Source organism: Aspergillus costaricaensis (genome assembly GCF_003184835.1).
Source record: "Aspergillus costaricaensis CBS 115574 unplaced genomic scaffold BO79scaffold_29, whole genome shotgun sequence".
Taxonomy (NCBI): domain Eukaryota; kingdom Fungi; phylum Ascomycota; class Eurotiomycetes; order Eurotiales; family Aspergillaceae; genus Aspergillus; species Aspergillus costaricensis.
The window spans coordinates 164,070-183,351 of NW_020291829.1; the positions used below are offsets into that span (position 1 = coordinate 164,070).

At 51.7% G+C, this 19,282-nt stretch overlaps 8 protein-coding genes across 8 annotated transcripts; 3 read left to right on the forward strand and 5 right to left on the reverse strand.

The window, feature by feature from the left end:
* Positions 1 to 1,242: 1,242 nt before the first annotated feature.
* Positions 1,243 to 2,570, forward strand: BO79DRAFT_272003 (RTA1 domain-containing protein; the record flags this gene model as incomplete). The annotated part of the gene is made up of 4 exons (XM_025687396.1): positions 1,243 to 1,461; positions 1,517 to 1,652; positions 1,714 to 2,129; positions 2,196 to 2,570. The coding sequence occupies 4 exons, from the start codon at positions 1,243 to 1,245 to the stop codon at positions 2,568 to 2,570; spliced, it is 1,146 nt and encodes a 381-aa protein (XP_025536618.1).
* A 183-nt stretch (positions 2,571 to 2,753) lies between these two features.
* On the reverse strand, positions 2,754 to 5,045 carry BO79DRAFT_272004 (Zn(II)2Cys6 transcription factor; the record flags this gene model as incomplete). Its single annotated transcript, XM_025687397.1, has 3 exons — positions 2,754 to 3,388; positions 3,443 to 4,904; positions 4,951 to 5,045. 3 exons carry the CDS (start codon positions 5,043 to 5,045, stop codon positions 2,921 to 2,923), a joined length of 2,025 nt encoding a protein of 674 aa, XP_025536619.1. The 3' UTR covers positions 2,754 to 2,920.
* Positions 5,046 to 5,192: 147 nt separating this feature from the next.
* On the forward strand, positions 5,193 to 6,246 carry BO79DRAFT_272012 (Clavaminate synthase-like protein). The gene has a single exon (XM_025687398.1). It carries the CDS (start codon positions 5,257 to 5,259, stop codon positions 6,238 to 6,240), a length of 984 nt encoding a protein of 327 aa, XP_025536620.1. The 5' UTR covers positions 5,193 to 5,256; the 3' UTR covers positions 6,241 to 6,246.
* Positions 6,247 to 6,363: 117 nt separating this feature from the next.
* BO79DRAFT_154946 (purine permease) lies at positions 6,364 to 8,188 on the reverse strand (the record flags this gene model as incomplete). The annotated part of the gene is made up of 4 exons (XM_025678764.1): positions 6,364 to 6,771; positions 6,824 to 7,283; positions 7,329 to 8,008; positions 8,054 to 8,188. The coding sequence occupies 4 exons, from the start codon at positions 8,186 to 8,188 to the stop codon at positions 6,364 to 6,366; spliced, it is 1,683 nt and encodes a 560-aa protein (XP_025536621.1).
* Positions 8,189 to 8,448: 260 nt separating this feature from the next.
* BO79DRAFT_272014 (amidohydrolase) lies at positions 8,449 to 9,981 on the forward strand (the record flags this gene model as incomplete). The annotated part of the gene is made up of 2 exons (XM_025687399.1): positions 8,449 to 8,916; positions 8,986 to 9,981. The coding sequence occupies 2 exons, from the start codon at positions 8,449 to 8,451 to the stop codon at positions 9,979 to 9,981; spliced, it is 1,464 nt and encodes a 487-aa protein (XP_025536622.1).
* A 16-nt stretch (positions 9,982 to 9,997) lies between these two features.
* BO79DRAFT_200359 (PP2C family serine/threonine-protein phosphatase) lies at positions 9,998 to 11,657 on the reverse strand. Its single transcript, XM_025681488.1, has one exon. It carries the CDS (start codon positions 11,631 to 11,633, stop codon positions 10,029 to 10,031), a length of 1,605 nt encoding a protein of 534 aa, XP_025536623.1. The 5' UTR covers positions 11,634 to 11,657; the 3' UTR covers positions 9,998 to 10,028.
* Positions 11,658 to 11,915: 258 nt separating this feature from the next.
* BO79DRAFT_210658 (sugar porter family MFS transporter) lies at positions 11,916 to 14,041 on the reverse strand. Its single transcript, XM_025682854.1, has 4 exons — positions 13,690 to 14,041; positions 13,433 to 13,633; positions 12,999 to 13,384; positions 11,916 to 12,930 (listed from the first exon to the last, which is right to left on the reverse strand). Exons 1-4 carry the CDS (start codon positions 13,989 to 13,991, stop codon positions 12,176 to 12,178), a joined length of 1,644 nt encoding a protein of 547 aa, XP_025536624.1. The 5' UTR covers positions 13,992 to 14,041; the 3' UTR covers positions 11,916 to 12,175.
* A 2,388-nt stretch (positions 14,042 to 16,429) lies between these two features.
* On the reverse strand, positions 16,430 to 18,777 carry BO79DRAFT_178634 (putative hydrolase; the record flags this gene model as incomplete). Its single annotated transcript, XM_025679991.1, has 8 exons — positions 16,430 to 16,799; positions 16,848 to 16,978; positions 17,027 to 17,167; positions 17,224 to 17,439; positions 17,488 to 17,891; positions 17,950 to 18,134; positions 18,184 to 18,400; positions 18,450 to 18,777. 8 exons carry the CDS (start codon positions 18,775 to 18,777, stop codon positions 16,502 to 16,504), a joined length of 1,920 nt encoding a protein of 639 aa, XP_025536625.1. The 3' UTR covers positions 16,430 to 16,501.
* Between the last annotated feature and the right edge of the window lie 505 nt (positions 18,778 to 19,282).

Consider the following 19,282-nt stretch of genomic DNA (forward strand, 5'->3'; position numbering starts at 1 on the left):
AGAAATGTGATTTGAGCATTGATGCTGCGCAGGGCAAGTGCGTACCGAATTGGTGAGAGATCAGTCGAAAGGTAAGTTCATTATATGAAACATGTACCTCTTCTGTCGAGGCTTCAGGTCACGGCCGCTAATGTGTTTGGTAGGAGACAGTCTTACTTGGTAGAGGTGAAGTCTCATATCGGCTATCAGGCTTCGTAGGTTTTGTTTGTGTCGAGGTCATGTTTGACTCAATACACTGCCATGTATGCAATGAAAATTGAATCCGCATTGTTAATATGAATACCATGAGTTATAACCTTTTATCAAGAGCCTCTTCTCGATAAGATGTTCTGGAAGACGTCTATGATTTATTAGGTACGTCCTACAATGCGTAGTGCCGGGCTCAAGTCTGGTCGGGCTTTAACTGAGGCAATTGTGCCGTACATGCTGTGCAAGAACTAGAAACTACTGTCTTCATGCCGGCACGACTAGGTTGACGGATGGCTGGGAGATAGATCGGCAGGGCTCTTCTTTCTTTTCGGTGTCGATAGATTACTAGACAATACTAAGAATTCTGGTCTACTTCAATGTAACCTTGGCCGAATATGACTGAATGCTTCTAGTACAGTCCATGTGATGCTGAGCGGCTCGAGTATGTACTTGTGTCAAATATGTCGAAGCCCGCAGTGCTTACTGCTTTCCATAACATTTATGTAGTAGTAATTCTGAAATCTAGGGAACGAAAACGGAAGATGGATCTTTACTACTATTTTTATGGAAGCTAAACAGCAGCAGGATCATGGTAAGATCTAGCAAACAATGGTGGCTGTTTACGCTGTTATGCCTCACAAATCTGTGTTTCTTGATGGGGCGAGATTTCATCAGCAGACGATACTATTGGTCCGAGCGTGAAACAAGAGCAGCACTATGCCTGTCATGGGAAAGCGCGGGTAGCTGCCTAAGATAATCTATTCTTGGCACTGCTCGTATATTTCGAAGGATTGCCAAGCATCCTGTCAGGTTTCCAGAACTCGAGATCATGGCCAGGATGTGCTCTTATTTGTCTGTCTTGCAGAGATGAAACTGGCCTATTGTCAGTTATTTTTATCGATTGTATGTCTGCCTGATGGCGAGATCCTGTTGATGCCGAATGAGATGTATATAGACCTAGATCGTGCTGCATCTCGGCCAGTATATTAGACATCGAAAAGAAGTATCTCAATCAATTTCGAATATCGTGACAAGACTCACTAGCTGGCCGCCATGAGTACAACTACAGCTTCAATCTCTTCTACCACCAGTGCTCTGGCATCAACCCAAACATGTACCAACCCCAAACCAGGGAAGAATGGCTACCTCCCTCCAGAGGCTTGTGACAATATCCTCCTCTACGTTCCCTCTTTAGCGGCGGCAGTACTATTCTGTGTTCTATACGGCCTAACCCTCATATGCCACGGGATACAAGCATTCCTCTACAAGAAGGTACACACCGTCCTCATTCAAACCCTCACTCCAACCGACTAACAACCACCTTCAGCGCTACGCCTGGGTCATCATGATGGGCGCAACATGGGAACTAATCGCGTTCGTATTCCGCGCCCTTCTCACTCGACAACAAAACAACTCCAACTACGACACCGTCTACACCATCATGTTCCTCCTTGCTCCTCTCTGTACCTCTTCCCTCTTACCTCCCAACCCCGACATACCCCACTTACCAACCAACTTGAACAGGGATCAACGCCTTCCTCTACATGACCCTCGGCCGCCTCATCTACTTCTTCACCCCAGCCCAGAAACTCGCCGGCATCACAGCCCGCCGCTACGGCCGACTCTTCGTCTGGCTCGACATATTCGCCTTCCTCGTGCAACTCGGCGGCGCAGCCATCACCACTCAGACAGATGTACCGACCAGCACGATAATGCTAGGAGTACATATCTACATGGGTGGAATCGGACTACAGGAACTATTTGTTCTGATCTTCACCGGACTGATCATCCATCTCCATCGAAAGCTCATCCACCTCGAGCAGGCAGGGATATTGACTCCAGGCGGTATAGCAGGCGTGAGTACTACTACAAGTAGGAATAAGCCTATACCTTGGCGGTGGCTATTCTACGTGATGTACACTGCATTGGGTATGATCACTGTACGCACCCCATTGTCCCCACGTCGCTGGAAACTAAAAGGGTGACTGATTATCCTAATGGTACAGGTCCGAATCATCTTCCGACTCTGCCAATACGCTCAAGGCACGGACCCGAGTAATCCCGTGCTCACGCACGAAGCATACGAATATGTCTTTGACGCGGTGCCGATGTTCATTGCGCTGGTGTTGTTGAATGTGGTTCATCCGGGGCGGGTGTTGCAGGGGGCGGAGTCGGAGTTTCCGAGGGTGAGTCGGGCGGAGAAGAAGCGGTTGAAGAGGGAGAAGAAGCAGACGAAGAGGGAGAGGAAGGAGGCGAAGAGGGTGGAGAATGAGACGAGGAAGGGATACCAGAGTGGGTGGTGGTGGAAGAACGGGAGGGAGAGGGGGAGTGAGACGTTTGAGATTCTTTCGGTGCATGAGTGGGAAGGGAGAGGTGTTTAGTTGATTCTGAGCATTCTCAGTGGTGTGTTATGTAGAGGTTTAGACTTGACTCTTGGCATATAGTTATTGCGATAGGATGATTTGAGATATAGTATAATCCTCGTGTCTGAGCCGACGACTGGGTCTCGGCCATTTTATCGACATAAGAATATCGAGTGACATAGAGTATGGTGAGCAAACCAGGGAGTTACATAGCAATCATTCTAAAATCTATGTACACAATGCAGAATATTCACTGTCTATATCGATCATAATTTTCACCTGAATGTGGTCCACACTCACAGGTACGATATTCTGTTACAGGTCGGGATTGAAAACATCACAATCCCTACCACTCATACCATCCTCGATCATGTAGCATAATTCGCCGCCAACACCAAGATATCCTCCAAGCTTTCTGCACACTCCAAGCCATACGACATGGACAACCTCTCCAAGGTCGGCGAGGTAACCCCTACCGGAGTCTGCGCCTGTGCATTCCTCTCACTCGACCCCCGATCCACAGGCGGCCAACCCTGACTCCCATCTCGTGAAGCCGTCCGACTCCTCTGCCAGCGGCCCTTCTCACAGAAACTCCGAATCACTCCCACGAGATCCAAGTCCCGATCTGCTTCCTGTTCCGGTGATGGTAGATGCTTCGGACTACTGCGGTCGCGCTCTCTCGCTAACAATGCCTCGAGAAGATGCACGCCCCGTCGGGCGATCATGTTCGATTCATTGTGCGAGAGGATCTCCAGGCCGTCGTTGATGAGTTGGCGGTGGTAGGTTGTTTCCGGGTCGGAAGTGGTGCGGTGGAAGAGGTCGAGACATAGGATTATCTGTTTTCCATTAGCCACTTGATGCTTTGGTGAGTATGGAAAGTAAATGCGTACGCTAGCAGCAACACTAAAAGCCTGGTGGATCCAAAGCACTGGTCCGCCGTCATGGATTGCCTCCTTCTGTTCCTTGATGATTGTCCGGGCAGCAGCAACACACGTGCGACGCGTCCTAGCGAACACGGGATTTGTGAAGCTTAACTCGAGGAACTTTCGATGGATCATGATAATCTTGTGCGATGAGCTGATCGCCAAGCTGCGTCTAGCCCAGAGGACATATCTCGGCCACTCCGGATGTTCCTCGACAGGTACATTCCTCAAATACAGTGGGAGGCCCTGTGTGGCTAAGCTGCGTAATTTACGATCATGTTCCAATACCTTCTCGTATCGCGTATACAGGGTATTCGACGCAGCCATGCTATCCTGCAGCGAAGGCATCAGCGCCGCGACTTGATAAAAGAACCTTGAGTAACCCGCGACACTTGGTTCATCGTCAGGTAGCTTCAGCATATCATCGTCGCGACAGTTCCGCGGGCGGGCGGTATTCAGGCACGTCCGTGGGATGAGATAGCTCTCCGAGAAGGGAATGGAGAACCAGTCTTGGATGCAGAGCTGGCACCATGCACGACGGCCAATTTCGCGATCAATCATGACCGGCGAGGCTTCTGTTTCACGTTCCGAGCCGAGACGGTGTAGTCCCAGGCCCTGGGCAATACGAGTAGCGGCTGCGAGCAGGACAGAGAGGCTATTAGAGAAGCCGAGAAGATGGGCGGACATGGTTAGAGTTGCAATAGCCTGGACAGCATATAGGGAGTGGATGGCGGTGAAGTCGGCGTGGTGTAGACACGTCGAGACGGCTTTGAACCATCGCTGTGCTAGAGTGGTCTGCTCCCATTCGGAAAAGCCCCATGCCTGGGCGGTCATGCGAGGAGCGCAGGCGAGGGCGCCGGTAAGGACAGAGAAGAGAAGAGCGACCCATTGCAGGTCGACGCGAGGATGGGCGATATGACCATTGGCGAAGCGGAAGAAGTCGTCGAGTTCGTCTTGTAGACGAAGGGAGTGAAAGGAGCCGTGATACCAAAGCACGCAGTCGCAATGGTAGGAGACGAGCTGCTGCATGAGCTCGCGATCTGGGAGGAGAAGCTGGAGATACGCCAGAGCGGAGGAAACTTCGGGGTTCCGGTCATCGCCGCTGCCTTCGGCCGTCACGTCGCCAGGGGAGTGATGCTCGACACCATCTTTACGGGCTAGCATATCGTGATAGTCCGGGTTCTTCCGTCGGCCCCATGCGAGGAACTCGAGGATGGTGGCGGCGTCCGCCATTTCACGTTCGGGGGTCTCCACCGTGTCGGAGACAGGGGTATTGCTGGCATTGGAGATGATCTCAGATTTGGGTCGAGAATTAGGTTGCAATTGTGGATCATTTGCCTCTCTCAGGGCAGCTTCCAGCTCATGGACACGAGCTTGTAATCTCTCCACCTCATCATCGCTACCTCTGGCACGAGAACAAGTAATGCCTCTGTCGGAGTCAGCTGCTGTCGAGATTCAAATTCAGGGAATCTCACCTCCTGGTGCAATTGCGACATGGAACAACTTTGTCACAGCGGATTTTGCGCCGGGTGCACTCCACACAGGCCAGGCGTCGACGGATGGAGCTCATGATGGGGAGAAAGTGGTTTGTTGTTCGGCCGGGTTGGGGTTGGACCAGTCACTGATTGATAAGGCGGGGAAACGGCCGACATCGCAGTTCCCCGCTGATAAGCTCGGCCGAGCTGACTCTCTTAGCTTCGTTTCGTATAACTATACCCTCATCAACACCATCATAGCATCAGAGCATTATAGCATCATCAAGCTACATCCAAGCTAGAAAAATGACAACACGATACGTTGACCGTCCTATCCCTCGCATCTCGCTGCGCGACTTTGACCAGCGCATCGACGAAATCACCGCCGAACTTGTCAACGCCGCGGAGAACGTGGGCTTCTTCACCCTAGTTGACCATGGCATTTCCGTCTCCGAAATTGAGAGCATGTTCTCCACTGCAGAGCGCTTCTTCTCCCTCCCAGACGACGTCAAAGCCACTGTACCGTGGAACGCCAACAACGTAGGATGGGAGAAGAAAGCCCAGATACGACCCTCGACGGGCCAGCCTGATACCAAAGAGTCCTACCAGCTGCAGTTCGGGGAGAATATGACCGACCTGTGGATGGACGATGCCCATCTTCCTGGCTTTAAAGACACATCTCTCACATTTATGCACCGCGTACAAGAAGTCTCTGAGCGGTTGATGATCTGCTTCGCGCGGGGCCTCGGCTTCCCGGATGACTTCTTCATCAAATGCCACGATGTATCGCGACCGAACGAACAAACCACCATGCGACTACTACATTACTACGCTCTACCAGACCAACCCGACGGCAAGACCTACCACCGGGCTGGAGCACACGCAGACTGGGACTTTCTCACCCTTCTATTTCAAAAGGAAGGCCAGAGCGGGCTGGAGATATGCCCCGGACGAGAGGTCGTGACAGAATTCGGCATCGGGGATAAATGGACACGAGTGGAGGCACATACTGGGGATATAGTATGTAACATTGGGGACTTGCTGATGTCGTGGTCGGACGATCGGTTCAAGTCCACGTTTCATCGCGTCAAGGCGCCTTCCGAACCAGGTGATTATTTCGGCGATCGATATAGTATCGCGTACTTCAATCAGCCGTGCAAGGATGCACTGATTCAGGGACCGAAGAAGAAGTATCCACTTGTCACGGGGGAGCAGTTTAATGCAAATGCGATGAAGAGAAATTTTGCGGCGTTGCAGGAGAAGTTGAAGTTGATGGAGCAGGCTGCTTGATTAATTTATTTAGTGGGATAGCTAGCATGACTGCTTGATTATCAAACTCGATTGAATAATTAGTAACTGTACATACTCGTCCATGATAATTACAAGATTAATGTCCTTCAAGGTGACAATATACTAAGGCAACACCGTATCCACCTTCTCATCCTCCTTCAACACCAGATTCAGCACCACACCCACGACCGCAGCAATGATAAACGGCGTCTCCACAATGAGGTTAATCCCTTGTTCGAACCCCTGCAAATGCAGATTTGGCCCGCTATACGCCAATACGGAACTGAACCAGCTCGGCGACACAATATCCATCATGCCGATCCCCAGCGACGCAGTAAGAATGAATCTATTGCGTCGGTTGAAATCAACCAGACCGAGGACACGCACACCAGCCACCACAATCGTGCTATATAGGAACACCTGCATTCCTCCGAGCACAGAAGGAGGCATGGATCCGAAGACAGCGCCGAATTTACCAAAGATGCCCATCAGAAGGAGGAAGGCAGAGGCACACCACCCGGCTCGTCGGCTCTGTACCATAAGTCAGCACTGCGTCGGTAATAGACCAAGGGTGAATACGTACAGCACATCCAGTCAACGAAATAACTCCATTATTTCCCGCCTGACTAACCATCGGCAGCCCAGTGCCTAAAGCACTGATCAGACTTCCTAGTCCATCACACAAGATCCCACCCTGAATGCGACTATGGAACTCCCGTCCCTCGATATCAACGCGAGAAATCTCGGCTGTAGCCAGGATATCCGGCATGCAGCTGACGGCTTCGCACACGAACATAATAAGCAGTGGGAGAACGAGTGCCCCATCGACGGACAACGGGAAGGTGTGCACCCATAGAAAGGTACCCACGGGCGCAGCGTCGATCTCGTCGCGGGACCAGTAGCCCGTGGCGCCGGAAATGGCACATCCCACTGCTAGGCCTAGGATGACTGAGGCGGACTTCATGAGCGGGGAGCCAACAAACTCGACAAATATGATGGTCGCGAAGACGCTGAAGCCGAGGCCGATCAGTTTGGGATCGCCCCTGGAATTGTTAGCTTTTTAGATGAATTAGATGGGTAGAACATACCATGGCAGCGGCCTTGGAGCATCCACATTAGGACAGAGGGCATAATACCCAGTCCCACCATCACAGTTCGAGCTCCCACCCCAGTTCTCCATTCCACTCGAGATAAGGTATACTCCTACCAGGAGTAGGAGACTTCCTGTTACTACCTTGGGAAAGATGCGATTCAGCACCTTTGGAGGTACTAGGGACATTAGGATTTGTATCCAGACCGTACACAAACAGGTACCTAGCACGGCACCCCATGCTTCGGGACATGGGAGACGCGAACCGTTCTCGTCTGTCGGGCATGAGCCATTGTTGTACCTGGTGTCTGCGTAGTTCATGGCAACAGCGATGACATCGAACGTGGGACCGACTACAGATAGCAGCCCTGTGCCAATGTATAATGGTGTTTTGAAGAGGTGTATCCGTGTTACTTGCAATGCTGTGGCGATGCCGGTAGTGATGAATGCTGCAGAGACAAGGTACTGCGATTGTACGGAATTCAGATAGAAGGCACCACTTGCGAGGGCTAGAGGTGGAGAAACCACGGAGCCGATCATGGTTAGGGCATGTTGCAAACCCAAGATGAAGGTTAATAAGATTGGCACCTCATCATTGAGACCATAGAATGGCGGTTCAGCGCCTTTGTAGCGCTTGTTGAGAGGGTAAATATTCGGTGTAACGAGGTACATATAGTCCTACAATGCGTTAGTAGAGCCATAGTATGGTAAACAAACACCTACATAGTCGCCGATCCAGCCATCTCTACTAGTCAGATAGTGCTTCCAGTATCCCCACTTAGATGAAGCGTGGAGAACTTCCCCTGTTGTGTGGGACGGGGACTCTTCAGTGGAGATAGGGCTAGACTTGGACTCCATAGCGGATCTCGATGAGAAGAGTAGCAGTCCCATCAACTGATCCAGCAGAACTAGCTCATCTTGTATAATTTTCTATATCTCCCCGATAACGGTGCTATCAGATACCGATAAGCCATGCATGCAGGTATCGACATCGGCAAAGGGCTAGCTCCTCGGCCGAGGGCTGCTTATCGTGATCGACAGTGATGGATGTCCCCACCAGAGCTACAAGAGCTCCCTCCATTCTTCTTCTGTCCTTTACAACACCATCCACATTCGAAATGACCGCAACACCTCCTAAAGAAACATTATTGACGCACGCCACAATCATAACCATCACCCCCGACCGTACCATAATCCGCAATGGGTACCTCCTCGTGCGCGACACCCGCATCGCCGCTATCGGGGCATCTCCCGTCCCCGCCGACCTTCTCACTCCAGACGTAACAACCATCGACTGCACGGGTAAGATCATCCTCCCAGGACTGATAAACACCCACGCGCATCTAGTACAGTCTCTACTACGCGGACTGGCCGAAGACCTCCCTCTCCACAACTGGCTCTGCGACGCAATCTGGCCCCTCGAGGCATCTTACGCAGACAAAGATGGCTACCATGCTGCGCGGCTCACCATCGCAGAGATGCTCAAGACGGGGACGACATGTTTCTTAGACCCAATGGTGACTTATCGAGCGGGGTGGGAGAGCGTCTGTGATGCTGTGGGGGTGATGAGGATTAGGGGGTGTTTGGTAAACATACCTATCCTTTCCACTCCATTATATTCCGGGATAAATATTAACATGTTACGATCGTGATAGGGCAAACTCATCAAATTCCCCGAAACCAACCGCCAACTATCCATCACCGACCCACGCGACCAGGACCTCCTCGCCATGTCTATTCCCGGTCTGCTCTCCGCCCACGAAACCCACCACGGCACGCACAACAACCGACTGCACGTGTGGGCCGCGGCTGGAACTCCCAGGGGCGCACCAGGCTCACTGTACCGCGAGCTAGGAGAAACATGTGCATCGCACGGCATCTCATTGACCATGCACTGTGCCGAGGCACCCCGAGACCGAGAGATCTACCATGATGTATACGGGTGCAGCGCGATGGAATTCATCCGGGATACGGAACTCTGCCCTAGCCTTCAAGAAAAACAGAGCAAAAGTCATAACCTTGTGTTAGCACATATGGTCAACCTCGACCTTGAAACAGATCTACCCCTTCTAAGTGCAACACATACATCAGTAGCGCATAACCCGAGCTCGAATTTGAAATTAGCATCCGGGGTGGCGCCTATACCAGCGATGTTGGGGTACGAGCACGGGATTAATGTGGGGCTAGGGACAGATGGCGCCCCGTGTTCGAATCACTACGACATGTTCCAGGAGATGCATTTAGCTGCGATTCTGCATAAGGGGGTTTGTCGCGATGCGAGGGTGGTCGGGGCGGAGACGGTGCTGGAAATGGCGACGATAAATGGGGCACGGGCCCTAGGGCTGGAAGGTGAGATTGGGAGTTTGGAGGTGGGAAAGAAGGCGGATCTGGTGGTCGTGGATCCGTATGGCAGGGGAGGGGTGGGCGCTGCGCCGTGGCATTGGGAGGATGAGGATGGGGCGAGTGTTGTTACGACGGTAGTTCATGGATGCACGGGTAGGGATGTGGATTTGACGATGGTTGATGGGGAGATCTTGGTTGTAGGTGGGAAGTTGGTTGGTGGACTGGAGGGGGAGATTATTTCGCAGGCGCAGAGGGCCAGTCGGGGGGTTAGAGCGAGGTGTAGGAGCAGGATGGAGTCGGAATCATGATATTCTGGGTGTCTATATTTCAAGTCATATATCAAAAGAGGCTTCCCTCACTTTTGTGGGCCTTCATTGAAGAAGACCACCTGCACGGTCACATCGTCTCTCACTCGCCGAGAAGCCGGAAAGCTAAAAGCAAGCCGTCCAGCGATCATCTCATGATGAGTGCCCCCAAGAGAATTGCGCACCAAATGCACAGCAGCATTGTCATCCTGGACTGCTGTCCGTTCCTCCACAAATTGCCAATCCACTTCATCCCAAAACCGGCTGAAATCAAACCGCCCAGAAGACTCCAACCTGCTGCTCATCTCAGCTCCAGCTGCTCCCTCCAACCACCTCCCTACCAAATCAACAGCCTGCTGACTAGACATCATATCCCACAGCCCATCGGTCGCCATAATCAGGAACGTCGGCTCTCCATCCCCAATCCTAGTACTCGTAACTACCGGCTCAGCCGTCAAATACGGCGGCGTGCGAACAGGATACCTCGGCGTCAACGGCGCCGGGCCATAGAACCTCTTCTGCACATCGTTCTGAAACTCCAACGGCCATTTCCACTGGCAATCGCCAAAAGCACGAGAAACTGCCAGACCCAGCACGCGACCACCCTTGACCACATCATCTTCACCAGGATGTTCCGCACGAAGCCTCGCAATCTCATCTTCATTCTTACCAGTCTGATCCACAGACAGAGAGACAGCCTCCCACCCCCCATCTGCTCGTTTCCTCGCCAACACCGCGCGTGAATCACCAGTACATGCAACATGCAACATGCGCGACGCAGGATCATACAACGACAGCAAAGCACACGAGCCCGCATACGCAGGAGCAAGCCTCTTCACCTTTTCCGCCAACGGCATCTCACTCTCCGACAACTCCATCGCCCCTTTAACGATCGAATCATCAAGACCCACAAACCCGTCCATAATCGCCCGATGGACCGCCTCTTCACCCACATCACCTCCATCAGAACCCAACAACCCCAATCGATCCCGCACAACCCCCACCAACCTCTCCCTCAACACCTCAGCCATCTGCCCGCCCAAATGCCCATCAAACACTCCCCACGCCATCCACTGCCCCTGCCCCTGCCCGTTACTATCACTATCACTCCCACCCCACGGCGCCGCAAACCTCCCATGCACAAACCGGTCCTCGCACGGGTCATTAGACCCCACCTGCACGCCATCATATCTACTCACGCCGGGGACAGTCCTCACGGGAAAGGAGTACGCATCGCGCGATATCAGCCGCGTGACTTCTTCCTCCGAGAGACCTGTCTCTACCACCGCTTCTTGTGCAGGTGGTATGTGAGGAAGATACGGTGCATCATTGGCTGTATCTGCATTGTTATTGTTGTGGCTAGTAGTGGGAATATCCCTATTACTAGTGTCTGTGTTGGTGCTGAGCCACCATAATGCAGGCGCACTAATCGCACTAACTAGCGCGATGGTTCTTGTTATATTTGATGATGGTGTGGATGCGGATGCTCCTTTAGTGGAATAGGATTTGGAAGAGATAGTGTGGTTGTGGCTCCAGCTCCGTGGGACTAATAAGTAGTAGTGTTGGTGGTGACGGATTGGTGATGATGTTGTGGGCACGCGTCGTGGTACTTTTAGTAGACGCGTTCGCGCCCCACCCAATGAGGATGTGAACATGGGCGGCACTAAGAGTACTAAGGTAGATAGATGGAGGCTGTGGAGGGAGCAACTAGGGTAGGACTATAAATTAGTACTTTGTGTGGTCTCAGTTGAGGAGTAATTGAATACACCACATACCTGCTGGAATTATTTGTCGGTCATTAACTAATCTGGTAGTTATTATCAGGTTACATTGGCTGAGTTGTGGAATTTGAGTGTCGGGGGGACATTCCAGGGATGGTCACGTGCTATTATGCTTGCTTGGGGGCCTATTCTTAGGTTTCTTTGAGGATGGTGAATGCACAGTAGTGGTGTTGGATAAAATTAATAGTCTCTGACAAGCATCAAGTCAAATAGGCATTTGCATACAGCATATTACTACGATACTACACCCCTCTATTAGCATGCCCGTTCACGCTGCCATTCCTCTCGCTCCCGTAGCCTCAATCCATTACTCTGGTCTTGCAATCAATTTATCCCATCACTCCGAGGGTATCCATCCAGTAAAACACACATTACATACACCTCACGGTCTCACTTGCATATACTTCCGCTGCATATTACGCTGTCGCCTCCTGCGACTTGGGAGCAGTCTCCGTGGTCTCTGCGTAGCGGGCTTCAATTTTTGATTCCACATCCACTTCACCGTGCTCCAACTGCTCAACCTGCCGGGTCTTCATCTTGGTCTTCCAGGCCGGTGTTCCAATGTACTTGATGCCGTTGGGATCCTCGAACATCGCTTCCGTCTCTTCGAGCGTCTTTCCTGCTGTCTCCGGGAAAAGGAACAACACGTGCAAGAACATGGCGGTGTTGAACACTCCAAACATGATGTAGGTCTTCCACCGAATGTTCTCAAAGGCCGTGGGTGTAAACAGTCCCAATGCAGTGTTAAACGCCCAGTTACCTGAGGTCGACAAAGCCACTCCCTTACCACGCAGCCGCAGCGGATACAACTCAGGGGGATACGTCCAGGATACAGGACCCCAGGTAGGCGCATACGAGGCAACGAAGAGGTATGTGCAGGCAATCAAACCTTTGGCCGGAGCGCCGTGAAGACGCATCGACTCGGCCGCAACACCGTTGATGCCCCCAGGCACCACAGTACCATGAACCGCCATGATCGCACCGTTGGCATACATCAAGATGGCCATCAGAGCTGCGCCAACCAGCAATGGCATACGACGCCCCCATTTGTCCATCCAGATCAGTGCCGGAAGGGTCATGAACACATTAATGATGTACTGAATGGAGGAGGCAAGGAGGGTGGAGTCACCGGTGTACCCAGCCATGGAGAAGAGGTAGGTGATGTAGTACACTGTCAAAGTAAACCCCTCGTTAGTTCACTATTCCAAAAGATGACTGGACGGGAACAGGAATGCGTACTCATCACATTCATGCCGGTCAGCTGAGACCAGATCTGCATGAAAAGACCGATCATCGTGCGATTGATCATCCGCGGCTTGAACAGGTCAAGGTAAGTGACATCTTTGAACTGACGTTCAAGCTCACACATATCCCGGATATCCTGCAGCTCTAGCGCAACGAAAGGATGGCTGAGATCCCCCTTGGCGTGGACGAGAGCCAAGACCCGGTGGCAGTCCTCCCAACGATCCTTGCGCGCCAACCAGCGAGGAGACTCGGGCAGAACCAGCATGCCAAGGAAAAGGAAAACAGCCGGCAGCATCTGCAGACCCCAAGGGACCCGCCAAGAAGCAGTGCTGTAGTTGTAGGACTTCTGTCCCCCGATGAAGGAGCAGCCGTAGGAGATACTGTCGCAATTAGTTCGGCCCACGATAGATCCTAACGAGTTCACTCACTAGAACATGATGAGGATACCCCATGTAATGGCCCATTGCTGCATGCCTACAAACCGGCCACGCTTGGACGGTGGCGAAAGTTCACTGATGTAGACGGGGACCTGAGCTGATTCTATGCCCACAGCGAGACCGTTGATGACCCGTCCAACCACCAGCATGCCAATGTTCTGAGAAGCGCACATAATAGTGGAGCCGATCAGCCTAGATATTGCGGTAGGATTAGCAACCATCATCACGGGCCTCAGAGCCTGACCTACCAAACGATGCAGCCGACCATGATGGATGTCTTGCGTCCAATGCGGTCGGAAAGCGGGCCTGAAATCAAGGCACCCAGCCAAGATCCAGCTGCCATGGCGGCCGTGATGCCACCTTGGTTGAGGGATGTGGGACCGGAACAGTCCTCATCGTCAGTAAAAGGGGGTCCCTTAGGGCCCTGGTTAAAATAGCACAGATAGGAATTTTCGCTCAGCTGAGCGGACATGGAGGAGATATCAAAGCCAAACAAGCCGCCGCCGACGACGGCGACGCTCGCAATCACGTAGATGTTGCCGATCAACATGATTGCGGCTGTTGATCAACAACGAGACTTGGCTGCTCCGGGAAAAGAAGGGGAAAGAGAGAGTCGCAACGCTGGGAAGAGTGGTGGTAGCTTAATATATACTACCGACTCATACATGCGTCAGCCGCGAGTCATCTCCGGGGGTAAAGAGCGAACCCCGCATCATGAGCGGAAAATTGTCTGGTCAGAGCTGCGTGTAGAGTTGGGGATTGGACCAATCGTGCCACCGGTCAGGAAGGTACCGTTGTATGTGGTCGGGCCACCCATCACCCCAGCCAGCCCATCGGCGTGTCTCGTGGCGGAAGTAACGAATCGATGATTGGAGGGCGAAGTCCAGTGATGATCCGACGAACCTAGCTTAAGGCATGAAAGGGATCAAGATCCCCGTCCACGCACGGCTTGAAACCCTCTGTGGGAAGACAGAAAGGTTTAGCGGCAGGTTGGGCTAATTTGCAAGGACCAACCCTGGGGGAGAGTTGATGGGTGTCAGCAGGGATCAATGGAAGGATTCGCGAGAAAGTATGAGACGCTGAACGGACGAGTAAAAGCCACGGCTTGGTCTCTCCCTGATAGCTCCACTTGGATCACCACTCAAATCCCACTTGAATAGAATGGGCGTCACTAAGATGCGCCAAGGGTCAGCCACATGGAAGAAGCTTGTTGATGGTGATGTCGGAGGAGGCGCAAGGACCCGAGCAGCGCAGAGGGAGGCCAGGCCAAGCGGCAACCTGGCTAAGGTGAAGCTTTTTCATTGTCGCCAACGACCGATGCATGGCGCCCTGGAACCATAGCAAATACTATGGATGGTGAAAGCTGGAGATGAAGGGGGAAATGCGGGCAGAGAAGCAGGGAATCTCCTATTCTTCCCCGCATCTCGGGGAACCCCAGAAGTTTACCTGCCAACTAGTGCCCATGACGGTAATGTACACTGGCGTCGCCCAGTATTCTGTATGGTATTGTCATGAGCCGGACTGGTGCCACCTCAACGCCCCTCCCGGCTCCATTGATTTAGGAGTTCCTGCAGGAGTTGAAGCATCACTACTCCCTCTTTCTTGATAGATACTGTGTACCCTACTGCGGCTCCTCGTGCAACCCACATCTCAGGCTGAAGTACACGCTGTTCAACAACACAGAACAGGCCTCATGGTGCAACATCTCAGTAAGTCTATGTATGGTCAGGATAGAGAGAGACTATCTATCCAACATCTCTTCAAAACCCACCCCATCAGGTAAGAAAGTAGGTGCTGACAGCGGTGGCTAGAACCGCTCAGGTCTGTGTCCACTTTTCATCTATTCTCTGTCAAACTAACAAAAGGACTTAGCATATGCTGTGTTGGTTTGTTATTACATGGACCAGTGTTGAGGGTAAGCGCTGTGGATGCGTTTTACCGGTTACTTACATAGCTTCTGGTAAAAATACAGCCCATTACATCTATCCGTAAGACTGGGGACGGTCGACAGCTATAGCTCAAGCCCCGGAAATTAGTTCGCGTGCACCGTCTGACACAACAAAAAGAATTAAGATCAGCAAAGATTATACCAAATATGACTCGGACATGACCTGTCCGATGACTAAATATTGAAACCTCCGTGGCACGGACCTGAAGCGTCCAATGCTGAACCCTCGGTGTCTCATTATGCCGTGAGATCCGATCCCAGCTCATCGCATGAGGGTAGGATTCAAGTCTTGGCATATCACAAGATCGGATTTGCCAGCGAATGGCACTCGGTTCTCCTGTGGCTAAATGCCCGATGCTTGGCTAGTGTGCGCAGGAATTGAAGTCGTGATTGCACCACTTGACAGCCAAGCCATATCCTCGCCAGACGTCGAACTCCCTTTTCGGGAAAATTTCCGATGCCATCGCATCTTGCTGCTACCACGTGTTGCTCGCCAGAGGCACATTTACCACGTTTGTCGGAAAGCGCTCCGAAGGCATGTTCCATGTTCATGTCTGACTCGTTCTTGGAATCCAACCAGTTATGTGCCTGCAAGTTGGCCTGGTTGGGAGTGTGCTGCGTCTTTTGGTGTGATAGGATTGCAAGGCTGGCCGAGTGGTCCCCTAACCATAGCTTGGTTTCTCCAGCAATATTAAGAGGTCTTTCACTGCCTTAGAAGTTATTTCATGTTGCCTGCTAAGCATAGCACCGTGATTGCGTGGATATGTAGTATGAAAAATGAGCTGATTTACCTGTTTATGTCGTCCTCAACTTGAGTCTTTCCCTCCCTACCGATCTGGTAGGTGGTAGATCTGGTTCCGTAGTCTGCGACATGCTATGTTGAGTAGATGTGACCTTTTAGCCTTACCGTACATGGTACCATACACCGTCTCGTTCATAGATCGACATCACGGGATCACGAGAAATACGAACTCCTACTCACCACTTCACCTTCCCATCATCGAGTCTCGAAGTAAGAATCATCAGATTGAATCTATCACAGCGCTTCTATTTGTATGCAAATGGATATCAAACGATATACCCAACCATGCTATTTTTAGACAAAAACATCATCAATTCGTCGACGAAGAATTGGTCCTCTTGGACGCCGCATCATACAGACCTTGGATATCATCCTTCCATTGAGTCTCGTTCACCCGCTTTACGCGCCGATCGTATGTCATCAATCCATTTACTTCACCCTCAACATCAACCGTTTGAGTCCATACCCCAACACTGCAGGCGTACAGGCGGACCTGATCCTGCAGCTCGGACAGCAGAAGGTGGCTGCGGTAGTTCCAAGCATCCACGTCTGTATCAATCTCATATGTCTCATTGATGCTGTTGATCGCTTCTTGGTTGTTCCAAAGGCTGTGGCTGATTAGTCTCATTCCTGCATCTAGAGTCGTGTCGACTTACTGCTCGATCGAAACGTTGTTCCCAAGTCCTCCAAACTCTCCTTGGATGCCGATCCGGTTCGAGTCATACGGGCTGGAGTCGATAGAATAGAACGGAGTGCCGCACTGGGGGTTCGCATAGTGGTGGTTATCCTGAATTAGTTAATCTAGAGTTTCGAGATCACTGCGGGTGTGGCTTACGCTAAAGTCGCCGGCGCCGTGGTCATGCCAGCCAGATGTCGCATCAACCAGTCTAGTGGGATCAAGTTGCTTCACAATCGACGTTAGGTTGAACTCGGGATAGTAGCTGGTGATCTGGCCCCATCCTTCGTTATAAATCACCTATGCAGACATAAAGGTCAGTCATGAACGGCGCAACTCATTCGAGTGTTACTTACCCAGGCAAAGATACTAGGATAGCTCTTGAGCTGATTGACCAGCACCTCCAGTTGCCTTCCGAATTCATTTTGCTGGTCCGCGTCGGGCAATATAGTTACAGACACGCCGTTGGCATCAACTGTGGTCTCCAGCGGCCGAAGAGATGGCATATCCTGAATAACCAGGAGACCCATTTCGTCACATGCACGGTACCAGAGCGCTGGCTCAACTTTGATCTGGTACCCAATTAGCCCTGCTCGGAATCGCGGGGTTGCTTTACTTACATGCTTGCGGACCATATTGAAGCCCATGTCTTTGAGGAACTTCAGGTCATAGACCATCGCTTCACGGTTCGGGGGAGTGTAGAGTCCGTCTGGCCAGTATCCCTGATCAAGTGTACCAAAGATGAAGCTGAAGTTTCCGTTCAACAGAGGCCGGACAATACCATCCACAGTACCCTTCGAGATTGTGCGGAAGCCAGTGTAACTCGAGATCTTGTCTTGTCCCATGGTGACTGTCACGTTGTACAGATTGGGCGAGTCCGGAGACCAAAGCTTGGGATCGGAAACATTGAACAGAAGAGGCTGATCGGATAAGCCGCTGGCGGATCCGACCACGTCGTCGCCATCTAACACAGAGATGTTCACTGTCGTGCCATTGCCCGTGAAACTGTGCACGGTAGCATTGACTACATTGTTCTGTTAACGGCAAAAATCAAGCAGGCAAAAGATGGGGAATGTACACACCTTGGCCGTGCATGTCAGCGGTAAGATCAAGTTGCGTCACATAGTTTGCCGGGGCAGTTTCGATCCATACGCTCTGCCAAATACCACTGCAGGGAGTGTAAAAGATATGCGACGGGATTAATCGCTGCTTGCCGATAGGGATGACATAGCCATCGCTATCGGTCGGGTCATGCACGAAAACAAGCCTGTTGCGGTCAGCCTAAATTTTACGTACGATTGCTACTCAATACTAACATTTCGTTAGACGCCGATGTGTCGACATATTGGGTAATGTCGACGGTAAATTCAAAGTAACCACCGCGGTTGAAACCCGCCTGCTTTCCGTTGATAAAGACGGTAGCTTCATAGTCTACAGCTCCGAAGTTGAGGAGAATGCTCTCTCCACCCCAGGAATTCGGAACTGTGAAGTTGGTCCTGAACCAAGAATAGAGCGTGTTTGTTCCTTGAATGCCTGTCTGGAATTAGCACAGCTGCGGCTTTCAAAGGCATGATATATTTACCAGAGAGTCCACTTTCGAGGCACGAAGGGATCAGGACCTCTTGAGCGAGATCTTGACCGAAAGGCGGGTATTGGCTGTCATTCAGGCTGGAAGCACTCTGATACTGCCAGATACCATTCAAATTCTGCCACTGACTCCTCGCCATCTGTGGACGGGGGTATTCGGGCCACGGATTTGTCCCGACATCCTCCGTCCAAGGAGTGTCCAACGGCGGCTGCTTCTGAGCATACTGTGTGGTCGTTCGAGCAGCGTGTTGGTGTACATCACCGACGCTTCTTGCAAGAGAGCAAGTCAGGAAAAAAGAGAGATAGGCAAGAGTCCCATACATGTTGGCGTTAGTGGGGACTACAAATTTTTAAGGTGAAGTTCAGAACCTGCGACAGCCGGAAAAGACAGGAAGCAAGAATATTTATATTTTCATCCTGCTCACGGCCCACCAACTGCCGGAGGCAAAGACAGATGTATGGAATGCCGGCCAGCATTTTGATCCAAAGTTTGAACAGCGCAATTCTCTGGACGCCGCCATGGCTCGTCGGCCCACAATTGCAGGCATAAGGGCCATGGCAGCCCTATAGACTGTGATAGATGGGCCGCCGCCCAGAGGTAGGAGGACATGAGACGACTGTGATCCACCGACGTCCGCTTGGCACATTAGTGGTGCATGAATGCTCCGTTTGGCGGGAATGGAGATACATCGGCGCTACTGGATTGCCACTTGCCAAATTTGAGCAAACGATCGAGGATCAAATCTCCACGTTCACCTCATTACTAAGTTCAGGTACTCAAAAATCTCTCCGGTTCTCTCGGGAAGTCCCAGAGGCAAAACAGATCTT

What these genes read in the sequence shown, in the direction of transcription:
- BO79DRAFT_210658 (XM_025682854.1), bottom strand. Translation starts at nt 13,991, where the DNA reads ATGTTGATCGGCAACATCTACGTGATTGCGAGCGTCGCCGTCGTCGGC. An exon ending in GGTATCCTCATCATGTTCTA is followed by an intron (nt 13,385 to 13,432) that starts GTGAGTGAACTC and finishes TAATTGCGACAG; the next exon opens with TATCTCCTACGGCTGCTCCT. An exon ending in GACCGGCATGAATGTGATGA is followed by an intron (nt 12,931 to 12,998) that starts GTACGCATTCCT and finishes TTACTTTGACAG; the next exon opens with TGTACTACATCACCTACCTC.
- BO79DRAFT_272012 (XM_025687398.1), top strand. Translation starts at nt 5,257, where the DNA reads ATGACAACACGATACGTTGACCGTCCTATCCCTCGCATCTCGCTGCGC.
- BO79DRAFT_200359 (XM_025681488.1), bottom strand. Translation starts at nt 11,633, where the DNA reads ATGTTCACATCCTCATTGGGTGGGGCGCGAACGCGTCTACTAAAAGTA.